General features: G+C 41.4%; 1 protein-coding gene across 8 annotated transcripts in view; it reads right to left on the reverse strand.

The window, feature by feature from the left end:
• Positions 1 to 22,359, reverse strand: part of DNM3 (dynamin 3) — a 166,702-nt gene that overhangs the window by 19,782 nt on the left and 124,561 nt on the right. For all 8 annotated transcript variants that reach the window (XR_007376979.1, XR_007376978.1, XM_048944525.1 and 5 more), the window contains 2 exons: positions 4,445 to 4,609; positions 14 to 240 (listed from right to left, as the gene is read on the reverse strand). Coding sequence is in view for 6 of the 8 variants with exons in the window: in XM_048944525.1 (XP_048800482.1) it covers positions 14 to 240; positions 4,445 to 4,609 (392 nt within the window). In the remaining 2 variants the exon portion in view is untranslated. The remainder of the gene's footprint in view (positions 1 to 13; positions 241 to 4,444; positions 4,610 to 22,359) is intronic.

The raw sequence follows: 22,359 nt of genomic DNA on the forward strand, positions 1-22,359 counted from the left end.
TGAAGAACCTCACCTGCGGGCCTGCTGAAGCCAAGAATCATCTACAGGAGGTGGTGCAGGGGTTGACACAGTGCTAGTGCTGATATCGCCAATGATTGCTAGGGCTTCCTTTAGAGCTTGGTACATGCGGAGCATTTCATCTCGCCTCTGTGCCTGCTCAGCTGATTCCTCCATTAGAGTATTTTGGTCCTCAGAAGAATACAAGTGAGCCAGGAGCTCAGCGTTGATAAATTCTTTCACCTATTTCATTGCACAAAACAAATGCACAAATAAACAACAAGAAAAATCGAAAATAGAGCACTGAACAAGTACAGTGGGTGATCCACAGAACCAGGAGACAGACCTACCTAAATTGAAGCAGTTTTTCCCACTGCTTTGCTTACATTGAGTCTTGGTCGTGCAGCTTTTTGTTAGGTCTAGTGAGGGACTCAAAACTGCTGAACTCAGAATGATCTGATGGTGCAGCAGCCTGGGGGGGGAGCTGAGAACCAGGGAAAGGCTGGCATACAGCTGGGCAGAGCAGCTGGAAAGGGATGGACTGGACATTTTAGCAGCTGTCTGCACGTAGATGGGTTTAAAACAATTACAAAGCTACATTTTGAGATTGCTATTCACATCTGAGAATCAGACAGTTTTGTGCAGTCCCTCCACAATGAACTGTGGACTTTTTTTCTGTCTTTGAAACATCAGACATGGTTGGAGTTAACACTGGTCTTTGTCTCTAACACTTTACAGCATCTCTGTCAATTATTTTCTTAGCAATGATATACCTTGCTGTAAATGATGCTCTTCATCTCCAGCAATTTTGCCAGATTCTAAATATCCCATGCACACACATTCAAGCTGAGGGAAGAAGTCTCCAAGTAATCTAATTCAATATATTGATTTCGTGCTGTGCCTGCCCCAGTTATGGAAACCAGGCCACAATAAGATAAAAAGCTAGAGGTGTTCTGATTAAATAAGACTTTGGTAAATAGACCAACTTCTGACCTACTAAATCCTTGATTTGAGCCTTTTGTCGCTGTTCTGATCTATGTTTCATTTGGGTTTTTTTGCTCTCTAAAGGGTTTGGAGTTGTTTTGAGCTGGAGATACTACTACTGGGAATACATTCCCAAGATTCTGATTACATAAACCTGAGTTCCATTTGCACATGGGTTTGTGCTAGTCAGCTACAATGATATAAATCCTGATGAGTCTATGGCAACGTTTGCATTCATATGAGGTCAGCTGTGCAAATTGTGCAGGACGGTGAGCAGAAGGTCGGGACAGATCTTACAGGGAAACAAACCCATATTGACTGAGCTTGGCTGTCATTTCCCATTCATATATGATAAGAGATGCTCAAAGTCTTAGCAGAGCCTGCAAAACTTTTTCATGAGCCTCATGCTGTTTTCCAGTAGATGGTACTGATCAAGAGCCAGAGTACACTACTTTCCTCATGATTGCCAAAGACTCCACATTAAAAACAGATATCACAGTTAAACAGCATCACATTCTACTTGATGAAATGAGCATTTTAATGGCAACACTTCAAAAAAAAAAAAAAAAAGAAAAAAAGAAGTCCTAATATTAGATTAAGGCCAGAGCTGATTGTAAAAGCATTGCTAAACCGCAAGTATCTCTTTGGAAAAAAATAAAAAAATCCTGTGATGTTTATCATGAGATCCCTGCCTGCCACTAGCACAAACTCAAGAAACTCCCTGCACTCTTCTGAAAAGGAAGACTACTGTATTAAGACTGGTTCTTGAATCAACCTCCTTCCTTTACTAGATAGAGGAAGGTCTTCCTAAATGGCCACTTTCTCTGGCTTGGGAAAGGAAGAGAAAGTGACACTTTATGAGCCTTTGCCTTTTTATAAAACAGAAACATTCACCACAATGTTTTAAAATGTTTTCCCTTACAGACTTCAAACCAACAGTCAAAGCTGAATCACAGCCAGCATCCAGAACACCCATACTGCAAAGCCTGTCCTGTCCCTCCAGAATGGGGTAAGATGGGCTTGCAAAGAACTCTGATTTATCAGTGGGCAGACTGCAAGCAGCAGAAAAGCCTCAGAAAATTAATTCCTTAAGGTTGGTAGTAACAAGAACTCCTGAGTTTTTCTGCTCAGCTGAGATGAATATTAGCACTGGCTATAGAGGATGTATTATCTACTCCAAGACCACCCCTCTTGAATAATCTGCAATACCTAGGCATCAAGAACTAATGGTGAGAACTCTGAAATGTGTGTTTTGTTTGTGCGTGTTTGAATTTCTAATGGTAACTCAATGCAATTCCATGCGGTAAATGTATTTTCTTTTAGGGTAATCAACATCCACCCCTAAGGGAAGAATAAGGGATGCATTTGGAATACAACAATCTAAGTTTAGGCCTCAAAACATGCTTAGGGACATCATCTAATTATTTGCTGTACGTTGAGTTTGAATTTGATACTTCCTCTGAATTGAAAGTGCTCATTTACAGGCCCACAAAGTGGAAAGGAAGTTCTAGGAGGACTTGGGAGGTAACAATTGTCATGGAAACAAATTCCTTGGGATCAATCTGTTTCCAGACTTTTGAAGGCAACAGAAAGTACAGACTATTATCAGCCAGAGGAAGAGAAGATATTTTCTCTTAACTCCGAGTGAGTAGGTTGGACTCCTGAAGGCTCCAAGGAGCACACGCACTACTTAATGGGACCCACCTTCCCTCACAGCTCCACTTCTTTCCAGGTCTTTGAACAACTTTTTGACCTGCTTTAGCAATCTTAACTCAAGCATTCCTTTCTCTTTTTAATAGCTCTGCTTTTTGAAAAATTCTTATTTTAGTTATTATATTTAATGTGGTATTTACTGCCTATGCTGCAAAGAAAAAAAAAGTGCATTAAAGTTTTCAGTCTCATTCTTTACAGTCTTTTAAAAACTTTTGACTCTTTGCCATGAATTTAAATTCTAGGATTGAGGCCTGGTTGTCAGATCACTAGCAAGTCCAAACACAGCTACGGACTATGAGGTCAACTGAAAGGTGGATGATGTGGTAAGTATGCTGTTTCTATGTGCCACTGTCAGCCGGCATGGCAGGTTTCTACCAATGTAACAGTTGATGAGATTGCAAGTACAAAATCTTCTGAGTAAAGCAAGCACTTCTGAGACCCTTAAACTATTCCATATGAGGAGGTGAGTGGCAGAAAATTTAATGTAAACTTTCAAAAGGAGCTGCTCACCAACTCTGCAGTTCATGAAATGAGAGCTGAAAAACAGCCCTTTTAAAAGGCACTGAAGTTGTGCTAAGTGGAAGAAGCAAGTTGCTAGCTGTGACCTGGAAAGAGCCGAGGGAATACGCTCACCTTATAAATTCTAGACCACGTCAGATTTCAGGTGGAGAAAAAAAATAGGCAGCTCCATTGTTCCCGTGCTCTTCTGCAAAAACTCACCCATGACTGGAACATAATTTGGAGTCTGACTTCCCTAAGCTTACAAGAATTCAACAGAGTATCTCTTGTCCTCTTGCAAAAATTCTACTCGTATTATCTTTCCCTGGAACTGCCAATGAAATTTCCTGTCCAGCCACCTACCTCTTGGGTGAAACACAAATTCTACAGGGCTAATGAAATTCATCAGCGTAAAAACAGAGGTGACTTCAAGTCGAGAGAAAAATCCTTTCTTACCAGATTTGTGTAACAACACGCTTGTATTTGTAACAACTGATTGGCAAAGGTACTACCCATAACTAACAGGAACTGTGCGCTCCACATTAATTCTTATGGCAGCAACGGCTCTAATAGCCAGCTCAGTTCAACAAGGTCCATTCAGTACTCTGCCAAAAAGGAAAGGCTGAGATTCTAGCACAGTGGAAAAACAATGATATTTCAAAGCCATTTCTTTAATCAAATAATCTTCAGATCTAAGAAAGACACACACGATAAATCAAACAACCACATCTGCTTATCTAAACAACGGTGTCCAAGGCTTCTAGATTTATTCCTTGAAAATGGTATTCAGAAAATATAAAGAAACCCAAATAAAATAAGAACTGCTTTAAGAAACTGTGACAAAGGACTACTGAAACTGAGACTGAAAATCAAGGAAGCACTGCTCCACTCCTCTCACAGACTGCCTAGATGGAGCTCCCAACCCCCTTTTCCCTGCTATATCAATAACAGGGCAGAAAAAAAAGGATCTTTAATTTACCTTTAAATAATAACATATTCTGATTAAGACATGAATTCCATCTTCAGCATGCTGGAATTAGCACTCAGGGCACTGTGCCAACTTTCAGAAGGCTGCGGGACTTTGTGCTACTGAAGAAGAAAGGAGTATTTTGTTTTGGAGCGTGACATTTATGGGATCGTGTTCTTCTCCTCAGTTTGTACTGTTGTTGCTGTCTGTTCAAGAGGTATGTTTGTACATGTGCAAGAGATTTAACAGACGTTGAAGTAGTCTAGAATCATGGCTGTTACTTACATTATTGATCATAAGGTGCATGATTGTTTTCGGTATCAAATCTCGGATACATTTGTTGATAATAGACATGTAGGAATCCACCAGATTTCGAATCGTCTCCACCTGTCTCTCCAATTGGGGGTCCATTGAAAAATTGTCCGCTTGGCCATTCTCATCATTTTCAGTCTGCATGGAAGAAGAAAGGAAAAATCAAATATTTCAGATTACAGCAAACTGGAAATATACTGGGGGGAAAAAATAGACTTACAACGTAGTAAACCAGTAACGCAACTCACACAAAGAATGTCTGGAGGTTTTCAGGTGAAGATGTATGAATGTAAATGAAACCCCAAGATACTATTTCAGATCACTGGCTGCAATATTTAATGTCAAATCTTTTGCCATCCAGATCCAGCCTGCCTGACTCATGCAGCGCTGTAAGTCTGGATATTGAATTTTACCCTCTTATGGGGACAAAACTTCCTTGTTACCCAAAGCTGACTCAATTGTGACAAATTCTGCATTTCAGTCTCAGACTTGTTAGATGTGAATAGCACCTATCTAAACAAAGGATTTTTTATGAAGGATAACAGCAAAAACATCATTGGTTCCAATGCTCATAACATAAGCTGGTTTATATATTAGAGATCTCTTTTCCATTGGACAGAAAAAAACCTTCTTTGTATGTAAATAGGTGACCTAATTAAAGAAAATACAAGGAATTTTAACTGGAAGCTAAAAGGTATGCGCTTTGCTTTGGTCTGGCCTGTACAAACCCAAGAAAACTGAGCAATAAACAGAACAATATCCCTTTGACAAAAATCACACTGCTTTCTGAGGCTCAAAGATGCCAAAAGAAAGGAATTTCAACCTGTGAAGTAAAAGGGCAATGTCCTTTCCACAGACTCTGACACATAACAGTTCTCCTTGAAAACTAAGACAGCGAGAACTTCAGCCATGCTAGCATGAACTAAAATCCAAACCTGTTCTGTGGATAGCATGAGGAAACAGTAATTACTTGCAAAAATTAATAAACTATAATAGAAACTAGTTATATACCAGCCAGATATCACTACCAGCACAATTCCACTGATAACATAGCACTGAGCTAAACTTTGCACATCACCAGTCCTTTCCAGACTCCTCAATCAGTTGCAATTGGTAGCCAACCCGTTAGCAAAAGCCCATTGGAGCTGGAAAGAGGCCTCTCCTTGCACAAAACGCTGAGCCACAATTACCCCGAACCTGATTTGGAATACTTTGTTGTGTATACCAACTACAGTTTGTCCATGTATTCTTACTTCTGCTGCTGCTGGTTTTTTCTTTCTCCCTGTTTAAAAGATAGATTACAGTAAGATTCTTAGCTTGCTAAGCAGTGAAGTGACAGATGTTTATCATTATCCTCATCAAGAGAATGTAAAGTGAAAATAGTAATTAGTCTCTGATCTTAAAGTCAAAGAGTGATACGTCTGCAAACATTTAACCTTTTATATACAGGCACACAGGTGATATTTATAGAGAGCGAGTAATACTTCAGGAGTCCATGTCTTGTTTGAAACTGTAATGGAGCTGATTTCATACTGTTGATTTGTTTTCTCTAAAAATTAAAAAGTAATTTACTTTTTAATAAATTACCTTCAGTAATTTATTACAAAAGCTCTTGACCATAGCATTCCTACTGACCGGCCATCCCAACTGAAGGCTTGTGCCAGCAAGCACTTTGATGCAAGTGTTGGCATCACACCCCACACAATGGAGATGTTTGCTTCTAGCAGCTTTCCCTGTTACTGCAGTGCACCTATGAACGTCATCAGGCTTTTCTCAGTGCCAAGAGCAGCACTTGAGAACAAGGGTGCTTGTTAATGCTGGGCATCATAACAAGATAGAAGTGATGGACGCACCGCATTCCATTTTCATTCCATTCTTTCAGAATGGTTGGGTTTCTGCCGGAGCATCACGGTGACTCTAACTCCAGCTCCAGACACCCTTCAGCCCACTGCCCGCCATCTGCATTCTGAAAAAGCATTCTCAAGTCTCCGAGTAACAGCAGTGCTTTGCACACACTGCACAGCGTGCTGGCAGAAGCTGGAATGTAGGCCAAGAGGTGTCAGCATACTGAGCAGAAAAGGAAGAAGCCTAGAAATGGGTTTCTGTGCCTCTATTCCCAAGGGTCAGGGCAGCCACCATCCCCTTTCAGTGCTCATCACCCACAACTTGTTAATCCCAATGGCAAAGCTTTAGGTGCCAGCACCAACACAACTGTAGTCATTTTAGGAGCTTTTTGAAGCCTACAGCAAAGAAACGATGGAATAAATGAGAGCTAAAAATCAAGTAAAGAAAATGAGATTCGCCCATGGAAAGTGAAATTGAATATCAGATGAAAATACACAAAGCTAGATATAAGAAATAGGAGAAAAAATACATAGAAGAAGGTAACGTGGAAACCAGGATGCTGCTTTCATTTACACATAGGACACACTGCCACAGAGAGTAAAGAGACAGTCCTTCCTTTCAAAGTTCTCCATATTTGAAGGAATGAAAATAATCTCTCTTCCTTCAGCTCTGCAGAAGGTCTCACCTTTCATAAGCTGCCTTACGATCCTTGCAGGACAAGCTGGCGGTGAAACACCAAATACACAGCATTGCTACTGTATTACAACCACTCTTCTGTACTAAAAACGTATTAGGATTAATTAAAGCGTCACACAAGAGATAACTGAAAACTGCATGTGAAATTCAAACCCCTAAAGTTTGTGGGAATTTTACTGTTAGCTGCAGTGGGAAAAGGATTTCACCCTACGGATGCATTTTGACCAGAAAAGTTATCAGTCTTCTCTAGACTGTAAACTCCTTGGTGCAAGAGGAAAGATTTAATGTGGTGCAAAGGGAAGGAGGCACGAGTAATTACACACAATCCAAAAAAAGGAACAGTACCTCAGAACAACAGGATAATTTTTCTGATTGGGGGAATTATAAGACTGTTGAAGAGTGTCTCCAGAAATATCCAAGAGAACTAATTCCTTCTGAAATTCACAGTAAAGCAGGGCAATACACTGAAAACAGTCCTGAGCTGGCCACACAGAGAGCAATACTTCTAATTTCCATGATTTCATTACATTCAGGGCAGCTGCCAGCATATTTAAGAATGTCTTGTATAACATTCCTGATGTCAGTTCCAAGAAGGAGCATTTGTCTAGCATTTTCATTAGAACAGTGTATCAACCAATTTTGTGTAATCAAAAAGGCATTCAATTAAAAATGACTGAGGGGAAGCAGATTTGAAGGTGACTGATGAAAGGGTAAAATCCAAAGCAGCAGCAAAGCAGTCCACGTGCTACAAAATGAATCCATGGCTGCTGTGAGAAACCAATCATTTAAAAACAACTTTCATATCTTTCATTTACAGATGCAAGCTCATAACAACAACCACCTGAAAAGGAATTATTCCCTCCAGTTCATATTTATGTTTGAATTCACAACTGCTGAACACATAATCTGCTTTTATCTTCTCTTGTCCAAGCAGGATTTTTCTTTAATGCAGCACCACTCAGAAAGTTGCATTTGTCCTAAAGCCCCCTGCTTTCTCTCAAGTCTTTTCAACTGATTCTTGATATTCTCTCTTTGGTGCCGTCTGATGCTGTATATGCAATGTAGCTAATATGCCCTCAGCTGCACACAGCGTGGCTTTTGCCAGAGGACTTCTGAAACCACATGACAGCTTCACGCAGGGAGGTTTTCTTACTGGAAGGAACCACAAGTAAATGACAATACATTGCTGTTGTGTATGTACAACAAAGCAAGCAGCAGAAAAAGAACATTTCCTGGGTAGCTTGGAAGCTGTCCTTTCCCCTCAGAGAGGGTAACTGCCACTCTCTTCATGCTTTCAGCATCTCCTGACTGTGAGTCGCTGCTGCCTTTCCTGAGCCACCCACAGGCTGCCCCTTTCAGCAGCGCTGCCTTCCTTTGCAGCCCCGCGCTGCTCCACACGCAGCTTATGATCCAGGTTTCCCTCGCACCTGGTCTGTCTCACTTCACACCCATGCAGAAGATCGCCAGTTCAATTTGATTCAGAAGCATTTAACTATCTGGATTAGTTTAAACAATCGTCTACTTGGATTCTTCTTTGTGGTTGCAGACATTGTATAGCACAGACCACGAGCTAAAACGTTCTGCTGAATCCACATACTGGTCCCCAGATATTTACATAACTTTAATGATCCCAAACGTTCAAAATCTACACTAGGCTCTCCCTGCCTCCTTTAATCAAGAATCTGATTTGAAACCATGAGACTGAAAGGAATGATGTATTACCAGAACTCTGACACATCCGGAGTAACTTTTGTCTTCTAGTTTGCAAGCCTTTAGGGTAGTTTTTGTAAACTTCAGCCATTTTTCAGCTTAGTGCAGCTGAAGGAAGTTCTTCTAGACTTAAAACCAAGAGGCAGGGAATGAAGGCAGGTCTCCTCCTGGTAAGACTGTGAAACAAAGCACTTGACAAAAAGACACAAGGAACAACCAACAAGGATGTCAAGTAATCACATCAAGTCGGTCCAATTTCCTTTTGGAGCAGAGATTTGGATCTTATGGGCATAAAGTCAGATGCCACATATTTCAGACTTCGGCAAAGCTTTTTGACACCATTATGACGTTTTCATAAAAGGAAGTGTGCTCCCTTTGCAATTACTGGATTGGGTGCACATTTCCATAGAAAAGCTGTCAGTGGCTCGCTGTCAAACTGGAAAAGTTTATAAAGGGCACTTCATATGGGATGTGTTAGTTAATGTGGTTATTAATGCTTTAATGCTCAGGATGGTGGGTTACAGCCTATGCTTATTACACTTACAGATGAGAAGAAACTTGAGGGAATGCAAATATGTTAGATGACAGGACCAGAATTCACAATGATCTAGAGAAACAGTTTAAAATCTAAATGAAACCCATTATGAATAGAAAATATTTGACTTAGGAATAAATCAGTTATAAACACACAGCATGAGAATGGCCACTTAAGTAGCTCTTCCGCAGAAAGGGAACTGCATCTGCAGTGGAACATAAACAGAATATTAGTCAACAATGTCCTGCTATTATGAAATCAGTACAAGAATTATATATCCAAGTTCATTTGTTACAATATCAGAAATTTGCGGCACATTTTAAGAGTGGTTGGAGGAAACAGAGGAGCAGAAATCCTGCTTTGAGGCAGGGGAAAGAGCTGGACAACCTCTTGCAGCCCTTCCATTGGGTGACACTGGGTGCAAAGCAGCATGAAATTATGAGCTGGCAACGCTGCAACAGGAAAGAGCGTTTCTGACAATACAAAAAAACAACAGCGGTATCTTCTACTCTACTGTTTGTTCTTTACAAAAACCGAGTAAATAAAAACCAAAAAGCTAAAGCATCGCCACGAATAGTAATCTCCCCTCAAAGAATCTGTGCTCCAATTTCTCCATTTGCTGCCATGTACATCGCTAACACAAAGAACTTTTACATAACCCTCCCTGCACTGCAAGTTTTGAGTCCGGGCCAACAGCTGCCTCATGCCTTTCAGAACAGGCTGCTGGACAAGCAAAAGCAGAAAGAGGCTGGCATAAGGAAAACAGCACCTTTGTTTATAAAACAAATACTACTTTGGAATTTGCAAACTTTTCAGTCAAAGAATTTCCTTGTCATAACAACAGATGAAGTGCCTCATATTTATGGGAGCACATTAGAAAAGAAATACATAGATGGGAGATATCATTGATGTAGCATTTGCCATTATTTTAGTGCAGAAGAAGGTCAATGGGCTTTGTGAAGTCTCAAATGGCAGCGAGTTACCCAGGAACTCAAATCATGATAAAGACTCCAAATGTGATGATCAGCTCAGAAGATGTAACTGTGCTTTTGTAACATGGCACATGAAGCAAACCCCAAAGACAATAGCCTAAAGCAGCACTGGACTTATCTGTAAAGAGAGCAGAATCAAGAGAGGTTGCTGTTGGAGGATGCAATCAATGGGTGCAGGCATCAGCCAGATATGAAGATTAGGGCTGTTGGTGGTGGTTTGTAGTTCTGCCCAGAACAGAAACAAATAGAAGTCCTGCAGCTTCTACCAGAGAAGATGGCACTTACAGCGCTGATCAGAGGAGTAGTAAGAGTCCTCATGAAGACTGAAATTAACACCTTGCCATCCATCTTCATTATATTTTCCTCCTTACCAAAACTGTTCTTAAATGACTGTTCTCCAAACGTTGGCAGAAATGATTGATACTCAGGACTTTTGCTTAGCAGTATCCATGCAACACAGGATGACTAACAAAGCTTTCCTTGTTCCAGCAACAGTGCATCAGCTTTGGCTGGAGGACTGCACTACCTCATGGGGTTAGAAAAAGGCACAGTAAGTGTGCAGTGTGTGGATGGTGCATCGGTGAGGGCAAATCTTGAAAAATATTTTGCCCAAAATTATGCATTTAAAACATAGTTTATGACTTCTTGTGCCTGTGTGTATAGAAGAGTTGTGTGCTTTTCACAAATGTGGTCATTGTAGAGGTAGAAGAGAGAACAATAAGAATAAAAACCACAATTTTATTCCTAGATCTTGTACCGAGTGCCTATTCCGTGGTCTTCCTTCATTTCTCCCAGCTTTCCAGGCTGGTTTAAATGAATCTGCATACAGAGAGAAGCAGGGCAGAATGTATATCTCCTTGCACCCTGGAAGGGAAGGACTTGGGGGAGGCCTCGCAGTGGAGGAGCTCTGTACAGTATCCAATGCAGGGACCCTATAAATTACAGCCTCGCCTTTCATTTTTAGCTGATCTAATGCAATGTGTCACCTAGAACTGCACTTTTTTCCATAATTGATGATGTCTAGGAAAATATTCTGAAACTCCCCACTGATAAGCACCTAGACAAAATTGTTTCCTCTCTGAGAGTTTCCTCTCTGAGAGGCAAAAGAGGATGTTGAACTGTTCTCACCCCCGTGTCCCCCGAGTCATGAGAAGTACCAGAGCTGTCTCCTGGGCCAGACTAAGCCCTGCTTCACCACAAACCCAGTGCAGTACCGACAAATGATCTCCATAGTAAATGATGCAAATAAGAAATGTCAGCATGTTCCAAAATTCCTCACTTAATCTTATTGCCAGTTGTATAGTCTGGATAATCAGTAAATAAATTCCTCTAACTTTGCTCAAATCCTTGGGGGCTGAAAACACAGAGAGTGCTTTCTAATTCATTCTCATTAACCTTCCCAGCTCTAAACAAAGCTATTTCCTACTTTTCTTAGCGTCTGATTTTTCCAACCGGCCTCTGCAACACCTGAGTTAGCGGCAATGATTTCTCACTTGTGATTTCTGTTTTGAGCTGGTATTGTTCTTTCTCCTCACACATATGCTTGCTGGAATAGCACGAATCAGCAAGATTTAAAACCTCTCATTCTCAAGTTTGAAGCCCCTAAAGGGAAATTGCAGTTGTGATGCCAAGGAACACAGTCGTACGTTATTTGACTTTTCCTCAGCCAGGCTGACAGCAGAGGGGGGAGGGAGGGAGGAAGGAAAGGGGAAGGGAGAGGAAGATGGCATTTTAATAGCACCCACACTGATTTCACACAGTTGGATCACTGTGCTCCAGAGCAGCACCATTTCCTTTCCCCTTTGCCTTGCATTCAGTCAATATTACTAAGCCAGACTCTATGGGAAGGATTCTCAATCTTTTTCTCCCAGAATAGACCACATCTTAGTAGGGAAATCTGTCAAGTAGACACCTCCCTCCCAGGCTAGCTGGCTAGCCCAGCTATTACCCCTCGTTTGTACAGACTATTACCAGCTCAGGCTTTGCACAGACCACCCCACCCGAATCCCAGATGTGACTAAATGGGTCAACATTCCTGCCATGACAAGATGGATTATCCCCTGTTTCTCACCCCAAGTTTCATAGTCTCTGTAGAATCCACACTAATTGGCCATCTGAAAAAAATAATAATAAAGAGCAGGTACGTATTTAATCTAACTGAGCAAGTGAACGTACAAGAAGAACCAGAATCTTACGCGGATAATCTACCTTTCCCAGATATAGTCAGATGTTAGCCAGAAGTATCGTGGCCAAAGTTCTGCTCAAAAGATTCAATTTGGCAACTTGGGTCCTAGGAATGGGTTTTCCATAAGCGCCCTGTCAGGCAAAGTCACAGTGGTCTGAGTCCTGGCACATGCTGTTATGCCAGTAGGGCACTGCTGATTCCCACCATGTAAACTCCCCATTTAAGAAGTCTAACTTTGAAAGTGAAAATTTGAGCTGCAGCATTCCTGTGGCAGAACTGCCTCACAGCAGAACAGGAGAGGAATCTGAAAACACAGAGAGCTTTACTGAAGTGTAACAAATATCGCTCAACAAAAGAAATTCACCCATAAAGGAGCACTTGGGTTTCATACGACAGGAACAGAAACTGAACATTACTGGGCAAAATTACTCTCAAGAGAAGAACAGATTTGTGAGCAACTATGCTGCTACCTATAACCCTAGATCAAATTAAATTTGGTACTGCTTTTTGGCGTGGCTTCCATTTTGTATAAATAGACCCAAACCTTTCTTAGTATTCTACAAAACTAGTAGAAAGTGAAAGATTCTTTTTCTTTCTTCTGAAAAGAAAATCAAATTGTGTTTAAGAGCCAGTGAGATTCTGAACAAATACTTCATAAGATCATGCTCTTGTTGGCAAAAAACAACAAGCTGTAAAGTTTAAACCTGAAATCAGTTTGATTTTCTCTATTTGGTGAGGTTTCAGGGCACCAGAGATAGCACCTTGCCCCGAGGGCCAAGCGGACACAGGATGGAGCTGATCGGTACAACGGAGACCATCTGCATTTACTGGTGCTACAACGACCTTAACCTACCGCTTCATCTGTCTATTTCTGCCAGTCAGCTTTGCAGTGACCTGTATCATGCTGATCAGCAGCAAAAGGTACAGTAAAACCACCTGACTTCTCTGATTGTTTGGCTCCTGCACTGCACCACGCACACAAGGAACCCTGTCCCTGTGGCAGCGCAATGAAAAGGCAGACTTCCTTCAGACATGGCTCACACTCGCACACATAGATTAGAAATTCTTTTGTCAAGAGGTAAAAAAGCTGCCACAACACGAGGGCTCTCCTCTCCCTGTTCAGAGGGTTGCTGGCTGCTGAGCAGAGATGGGCAGTCCAACCAGTGCTTTATCACATCACCCCTATATGTAAACAACTTGCAATACAGCTATAGACAAAGTTTCACTCTTCTTCCCCCATGGTTCTATTTTAAAATGTTTTCTGCAATAAAATTACTGTGAGACAGCTAAATCCAAGGGCGGGCGAGGAACTCGAACCCATGGCCTTCTGGCTTAGAGGTGAGACTATTCCAAACGGAGCCAAAGTGACACACACACAATACGCTTTCAAGGTTTTTCGAGAGCTCTGTCGTGATTTAAAAACACTGAGTCTTTGTGGTACAAACCACAGCACAGGAAAGAACTGGGGCTCCCTTTTTACTGCTAATTTTAGCTGATGAATTGTTTATAATCTCCTGCAAAATACATACAGCCTTATTCTGCCTTAAGCGAGGAGGGAACAGCCTTTCAAAACTGATTCTTAATTATAGCATTCCCCAGTGCTGGATGGAATGGAGTCAGGTTCCAAAATTGTGTCAGAGTATATGAAGTGATAAAATGAGGATGGGTGAGCTATTTTTAAACACACACAAAGACTTTGAGGTCAAAATCCCTGAATTTATAGCCTTACAGCCATATTAAGGCTCATGGGTTATTAAGACCTGCATGGTGAGACTCAAGCAGCAATTTATTTGAGACACTCTCTGGCTTCAGCACATGTGCTCCCTACCGGTGTGCTGCCAAAGTGGGGCCCCCCAGGGAGCAGCCTTTAAGCACAGATATATTCCCATGTCCACAGGTACTTGGGAGACAAAGGGGATCAGATGCTTCCCTAGCAGTGTACCCCCTCCTCTTCCTCTCTTTTCCCAGGACATTTTGCAAGCCAGAGGCCTGTGCTTCCAGATGGGCAGGAAGCAAGCAGGTCAGAGATAACTTGAGGAACATGAGACAAAAGCACAGGATTTTTCCTTACTCTACCCAGCCTGGAAAGCTAGAACAGCCTGGCCCCACTGACATCCCCTCCTCACAAGCATTACCTGGGGAGGAGGTGCTACTGCCTTTGCCCCATAGGCTTCTCAGCACTGCCAAGTGATGCTCCTGATCCCAGTCTGATTCGTAGCAGCACTTGGCTATGGAAAAGCTGTTGCCCCCTATACACACATTGGTTTCTTTTCGATCACAGTCAATATACACCATGTCATTTTAGTAAAGGACAAAAGCTACCATTGAGGACAAACAAACAGGACAGAATTTTCATGCTTTACAAGTCAAATTGGAAACAGCTCTGAGGCCCTCTTCCCTACCCTTCGTGACAGTCTACAAAAGCTTTTGCAGTGTCTTCCTCTGGAAGGTGCAACTCATCTTGAGGCCCAAGCAGAGGCAGTAAAGACATCAGGGTTCCAAGGACACAGCGAAATAATGTGCACCACTTACACTGCTCATTTTGTAAATGAAGAAAGGCTTTACAGGAAGCTGTGGCAAAGTGGTGAGCAAAAGAGATGTATTATTTTTGGAAAAGACCAGACGGAGGTTTGGAGCATCAGAGAAAAACAAAAGGCTTTAAGAGCCACTTTCAAGTGAGTACATCCACTTGTCCAAGTTGTGCAGCTGCATTCATCTAAGTATCACCTAAACTTGCCTTTTTTTTCTTTTTTTTTTTTCCATTTGGACTTCCAGGTAGTGGCTGAACATAAAATTCTAATGAATTGTAGATGGCCAATGTGAAAATAAAAACGTTAGTCAAAACTTAAATTTTTTCTTGACTGCTTATGGATTTGTAAAGCAATAAAAACCACAGTGTTCACCAAACTAAAGCCTAGTAATGAAAAAAAAAGGTTTAGTACAAAAGGACCTAGTGAGCCTTTTAAAAAAGAATCTAGTATTACTGGTTCTGTTAGTAATTAATGTACCCTTAGGTACTGATCAAAAAGGACCTTCTGAAGTAGAATCTGTATTATTAGAAGACTATGATGCACATATTAGCTTCAGAGGTTCTCCCACTTGGAGCAACACTGAAGGGATTTGTGTTCCTTTACTTAAGGAATACCTGCATCTTTTTTACAAATCCATGGATCTATACCATCCTGTAAGCATTAAAGACTCATTCATTCCTGTCCTCCTGAAAACCTTTGCCACATCAAAGTGATGCACTCTGAGGTACTTTTGCTCCTATAGCTCAAAGGACGTCATTCGTATTTCCCCACAGATGCTCATTATTTATTTGAGAATTGTTACCTTCAGGAATTTGGCCTCGTTTATCTCCAGCTGAAGTCACTAGGCATCTTCCTCCTGAACTCCACCAGCATTTAATCAGACTACAACAAGGGCTTCCTTACGCTGCAGGAAAGGCAGAACCATTTTTAAAGCTTTTCCTATAGGTGCCCTTCTTAAGTTTGATTTCCAGGAATACAGAATTCCTTAACTCTGCTCTGCACCACAAATCATCCTGCAGCTACATCCTGTACAACTGCATCCAGCTCTGCTCTCAGTGAAGCCCTTGGAACAATTCCCACCAAGTTTAATAGTTACGTCCTATTCCCCCCCTGTTCCTAACTAAGGTTAATTTCTTCTCTCCCACTATAAACAGAAATCAGCAGGTAAAAAAGTTTTGTCTAATGTGGCACCAAGGCTGTGGAATTTACTCCCATGTGAGAATGGCACAATAAAGTCATTTGTTTAAAAGTAAATTGAAAACATTCCAGTCCTCTCAGGCTTACCACTATTAGCTTTAGTTTCTGCACAGCACTGTAGAATGTCTGGCATCAAAGGCACTTTGTACACTGCACTGTATTGGACACTGTTAGTGGACCATTAATCACTGCAAACAAAGACCCATGCAAACACAGAAAAAGTACTGGTTTTTCACATGAAAAGGTTGACAACACAGTTTTCTAGATACTATGCATTTTAAGATGTGAGGTGTTGACAAGGCATCCTAAAGGGTGCAGATTTTTCAATTGATAATTACATATTCCAAATTAAACAACTCTGATTTGTGCCTAATAGTCTCTAGAATTAGAGAGAAACGTAACTCAGCATAAACTAGCACCTTTAAATTCAAAGATGTCTATAATCTCACATGCTTTATTAAACCCCCACACAGATAACATGCATACTTGCACAGGTAATGGTTATGGGTGAGAAAACCTTCAAGGATATGAACTCGTAAAACCATGGTTGAAGAAAGCAAAGGCTTATATGAAACATGCACTAATGGAAAAAGTAGCCTGAGGGAATATGATTGCATGTTTGGAAGTGCTGGAAGAAGAATCGGAACGCAATCAGTTCCTATAGAAATGCAAAAATCTGAGAGAAAACCAGTTCACGGCCAGGCAAGAAGCAAACAAGGAAAGCCCATGGTCTGGAACCACAGGCTGTACTTCAGGGTGCAACTTACTGATGAGATCAAAGGAAAAAAATGCTGCTATGTCACAAGAGTGTGAATTACTGCGTTCAGCTCCTCATCATTGCCATAGGCAGTTTCTTCCCATCCAGAGCAAGAGAAAATCTGAGTCAGCAGCCCCAAAGATTGTTATATATCATGAAGATTTCCACTGAGTTTCTCAAAGCAAAGTATTTTGTCTCTCAAGGAGAAAAGTGTTGTATTCTTCTACCAACTGTCCCAGGTGAAACACAATTTACAGTGCAAGGAAATACAGGTCTAAGTGTAATGGCTGCAAAGCTTTGGAACATAATTTTAAAGACAGGCATACCAAAATAAACAAATAAACAAACAAGCAAGATGTCATACTCAATCAGTCAACTGATGTTTTGGAAATTTTACAGATCTTAGTTTCAGTAGAGTTATAAGTGATATCTTTAGAAGATTGCTCATTGAGTTTGTTAGGATGGTATTAATGAAAAGAATGGCAGTCATAAAGTTAACAGGTACACGGCAGCATGACAGGAAGAACTAGCAGCCTTAAAGGGTTTCATCATCAAAGTGTCCAACAGATAGTCCAGCTGGAAGAAAATAGCATGAACTTGCCAGGTAATGTTGTTTCTGCCCATAACACAAGACTGAGGTACTGTCAGTACAGTGGACAATAGAAAGGTGTCCTGCAGGACGCGGTAATGTCAAGGACTGGAAAAACAGAAGCAGGATTAAATGCAAGTTACACAATGGCAGACTAATGACAGCTGCTGCGCTGGACTGAGGTTCATCAGCTAGCAGTAATAAAAGAAATCCTGAGCACCTTCAACAAAGCATCAGGCAATTCTGAGGCAATACTATCACACGGCCACAAAAAGGCTGAACGCGTTTGTCTCTATTATGAGCAATGCAGGTCCAAGAGTGGAAACATCTTTTTTTACAGTACAGGTGTTATCATCTCCAGATCACTGAGGGAGGAGGTTATATGCCATCTGGTGAAAGATAACATTCTGTATCTCCCTTGATTCCAGAGATGCTGCATACTTCACTAATAGTCAAATGAAACTGAGTGGCCAGAACAACAGGATTTTATTGCAATTGCACCGAAGCTGCTTTTCAGCATCTATAGGATAGAGCACTGCAGTTTTCAAGAGGGCTAGACAGTTAAATTGAAATAGTTCTGCATCTTATATGAACTGTATAGCCTTTTTCCTTCCTCCCTCACAGGGTTCTTGTCCATGTTCCAAAGCATGCTCCCTGGTCTCAGAGCTGGAACAGGCTCTGCATCAGCACTCCCATTAAGCAGGAGAGTATATCTGGGAGGAAAGAGTGAGGATATTTGATTAGTGGTCTCGGAAAATTCCCAGGTACACACTGATCATCCCAAAGCTGCTCCTGCTGCTCACGGAGCCTGGGAAAAGATGAATGTGGCCTTTGGAAAAGACCTCTCTTAAAAACCCACTGGGCATGGAGATTGTTTTTTGATCACTTCCTTCAGGGAGGGCTGGAGAATGACTGCATGTTCCACAGGTCTGTGAAGAGTGATTTAGAGAGCCTGATGAGACTAGAGGAGAGAAATGGTATAAGAAAACAATTTCTGCCCTTCCGGGAATGATTTTTTTCCATTATTGTCTCAAAACTGGAATATCAGTCCTGCATATCTTCACCTTCTTCTTCACGTGGAGGAGAGGGGCCAGGCTGTAAGAGGGATCTGAATGGCAAAAGGAGCAAACAAACTGTCACTGCCAGTACAACAAGCTGGTCCCACAGGCTGACTTGGCACCTTCTGTCACCCTTCCTAAGCCTTAATCCAATTTGGTAGGAGCACATGTTGTTTGTGAGAAAAGAGCAGACTGCTGAGAAGGCAGCTAAACAGCTGATGAAAGATACTGATGCTACCATTACCATGTAGGTTGCTGGTTACAGCTTTCTTGCAATGGAGAGGGGAAGGAAAAACTTCATGTGAGACCCTAAAATTAACTTTTGAATTACTAAAAGCACATTGGGCTAAGCCTTCAGTAATGAGCATCAGGTATGATGCAATCAACACATCAACAGCTAACCTCGTGTAGCAGAAGGATGCCTTAGAGTTATCAAATGACATGCTGGAGAATCTGCTACTCCAACTAACTCTCTGTATGTGTCAGGAGAACTTTTGGGGTGTTTATCAGAAGGGGAATAGTAGAAAGGGGTGAGAGAGAGGTGAACTCCTTAAAATATAATTTATTTTCTGGCTACGTTCCTTTCATAAGGGAAAAAAAAAGGTTCAGCTTAAATTACAGGCATGCAGGCAAGCTCTTTCAGCCCCAGAAATTCATCCTACATGTTGATTAATAGTCAAACTATTACAGCTTTAACATGAAAAATGGGAAAGGCTTCAACTGAAGACTGCCTGTAGCTAATGATGCAGTGGAATGAACGTTTTCGTTCCAGCTAAACCATTCCTGTTCCTGTAAAAATAAAGAAATCCAATCCTGGGATATGAAAAAGACTCAAAGAACTATGCATGTTTATTGGCCTAAAATAATGCCATGTACGTATGGGATATTTTACCTGTTCAATGAAACATACGTAATTGCATACATGTACACACAGAATATACATAGCTGAAGTGAGATAGATATCTATAGTGGGTGCAAAGTGCAGAAGATAAGTTGGTGACCATAACCTGGAATTTCTCTGTAAGCGCTTCACAGAGCTAATAGATTTTAACGTAGCTCCTGTCTCAGGCTAAAAAAATTAAAATGCAATAACCAAAACACCGCAAGGAAGTGCAGTGGGCTGTATAGAATCTGCCTGGCAAGGCTGCCTGACACACGCAGGACTTGCTTGGAGATCTCCCTGCGGTTCAGCCCCTGGCGCCATCAGTTGGGCTCAAAATCAAAAGCAGTGGAAGGAGGTAATTAAAAGTGACTCTACACCGCTCTCCTGGCAAAAGACGACTCCACTGCAGCCACTGAAGGAGGGTGGGAAAGGATTCAGGGGTATGTAAGAGAAGGCATGTGTCTCTCCAGCTTTAGTGATTTCCATTATGGAAAAGCAGCACTTTCCAGCTTTTAACCTTTACGCCGCTGAAGTCAAACATCAACTTTTTGTTTTAATTTCAGCATGTAAAAGACAAACTCCGGTTTGGCTAATGTCAACAGCATGCTCTCCCTAAGCTATAAGCAAGGTGCGGGGCTGAAAAAGCCCTACAAGGCAAAAAGCTGAGAAGCAAAATGATAGAGAAGCAGCGATTGCCACCAGCACTTCCACTGGCTGACTTGGCCCAGTGATTCTCAAGGCTATAGGACTCAGGGTGAAGGGAAAGGCCAGGAGGTTCAAACCATGCTGTTGGCTGCAGGAACATCCATTAAAAGAAATTAAGAGCAAAGTCAGACCCCAGAAGGAGCAGAAGACACTGTGTTCCAACTCTAACCAGCTGAAGGAAAGTTTATATAAAAACAATCCCTTGGTCAGTGAGTCATGAGGAAAGAATTCCTAAGCTTTCTTCAGGGAAACCCCAGTAAATAACATGTCTAAAAACACATGAAGATGGTGTTGTCTGTTTCCTTACGATACTTGGTCTACATGATAAAACCTTTGGCAGCAAAACAACCTACCGAGAACAGATCTCTTTGGGAAACCCAAAAACCAGTAAGAACTGCTGTGGCTCCTTGCAAAGCCTGTCTCATATTCTAGCTCTTGTATGAGTTGTCTAATGCAAACTGGGAAGAAACATGAAAGAATGCTTTTCCTTACAGCTTTGGAGAGTGCTTCTCCGTCGATTGCATGCAGTCGTACTCTCAAGATACATAGATGCCTGGATTTCAGTACATTCTACATCTTTTATAACTAAGCGCTTTGGACCGAAACATCTTGCTGTACTACGCCCAAAGAAACTGAATGAAAAGCTCTCTGCATGCACAGCCTGTCTGGAATATGTTATCAGACACGCAGCAGGCTGTGCAAGAAATAGTACTCTAGCAAAAGAAAGGCTGGATGGCTGGATTTCAATTCCAATGTAAAACTTCTTTGGCTATGAGCATTTTTTTCATCTTTTTTTTTTCTTTTTTAATTATCACAACATTTTAGAAGCGTGTTACGTGTTTTTAAGCATATCTTCCAGCAAAGAGATTTTAAAGTAACTTAACGTAGGCTCAGAAAAATACGAGATTGCAGTGGTTTCCAGACAAATGATCAGAGCTGAACACTGTGCCGCCTGAATTTGGACTGACTAAAAACTACTGTTGGAGATTCCAGGTAGGAATATTAACTAAAGCACATATATTCTGTGTCAAGCAGAGCTCACACTGTGTAGCAACGCTTCTTAATTGTTGCAGATGCCCAGGACAGACTCATTTTACCTCTCCCCTTAAGGAGTTTTTAGCTTATTGAGTGTGAATGTGAACGTTTTGGTTCGCACTGGAAGCTTCGCCTGCCCAACGTAAAATTCCTTTATGGATTTTATTTCAGGTTATGCTGCTCCCATATTTTCAGCTGCTATAGATCCATAGCAGACTCCAGAAGTTTTCCAGGATATAGCCAGAAACTTGTCAAGAAAAAAAAAAAGGAAGGTTGGAAGCATTACAGGGTAATTCCCAAGGGGCTGTGGAGTTACCATAGTAAAGGAGTGTTTTTACCAAAATGCACAGAAACAAAAGAGGTAGCTTCACTGATATTTGAATTGTAATTTTCCATGCTTTGAATGAATAGGGCATTTGTGACCATCTTTCAGGTATCTGTGACTAACTGTAAACTCTGGGAGATAGCTTAATACTCCTCTGCGTGAAGAAATACATGATGAAAAATATTGCTTAAAAGCTATGAAGGATCAGCCTAAAGGCTATCAGTACTGACAAAGCACAAGCTTTGCACAGAGAAAATGCAGACGCACGATAAAAGGAACTCTTGGAAATAGGAGCATCTTTTAGTCCCGTTAAACCAGTCCATCATCCAAAAGGGAAGATGAAGCCAGAAACAGCACAGGTGGAAAGAACTTTTTATCAAAACTCACAGAAGTGGGATAGGTGACACTGAGAAGTGCTGCATCCTTTCATCTTACATGGAGCGGCAGCGCTCCTGAGCCTTACCAGAGAAAAGATGTGTATTTACGTGCTTCATCATAATCTGAATTCTGTTGCTTAACTGTCACGGTGCTGGTAGACAATTAATCAGGAACCTTAACAATTACACATGAGTATCAACAGCCAAGAGATCCAGACACAGAAGGAATAACCACAGATTATTCTAGACACAGATGCCTGGAAATACATGCAGTTCCCCAGTGGGGTGTCATCCAAAAAGATCTGAATTGCGACAGGAAAATGTTGGTACTTGTACACGTAAAGCAAATACATTCAGCATATCTGAGCAAACACACCAAACCTCTCAGGATGCACACACACACACACACACACACACACACACACTCACCCTCTTGACTCAGGTAAAATCGTTTCAAGCAGTTCCCCA

This window comes from Lagopus muta, chromosome 5, assembly GCF_023343835.1.
Source record: "Lagopus muta isolate bLagMut1 chromosome 5, bLagMut1 primary, whole genome shotgun sequence".
Classification (NCBI taxonomy): Eukaryota; Metazoa; Chordata; class Aves; order Galliformes; family Phasianidae; genus Lagopus; species Lagopus muta.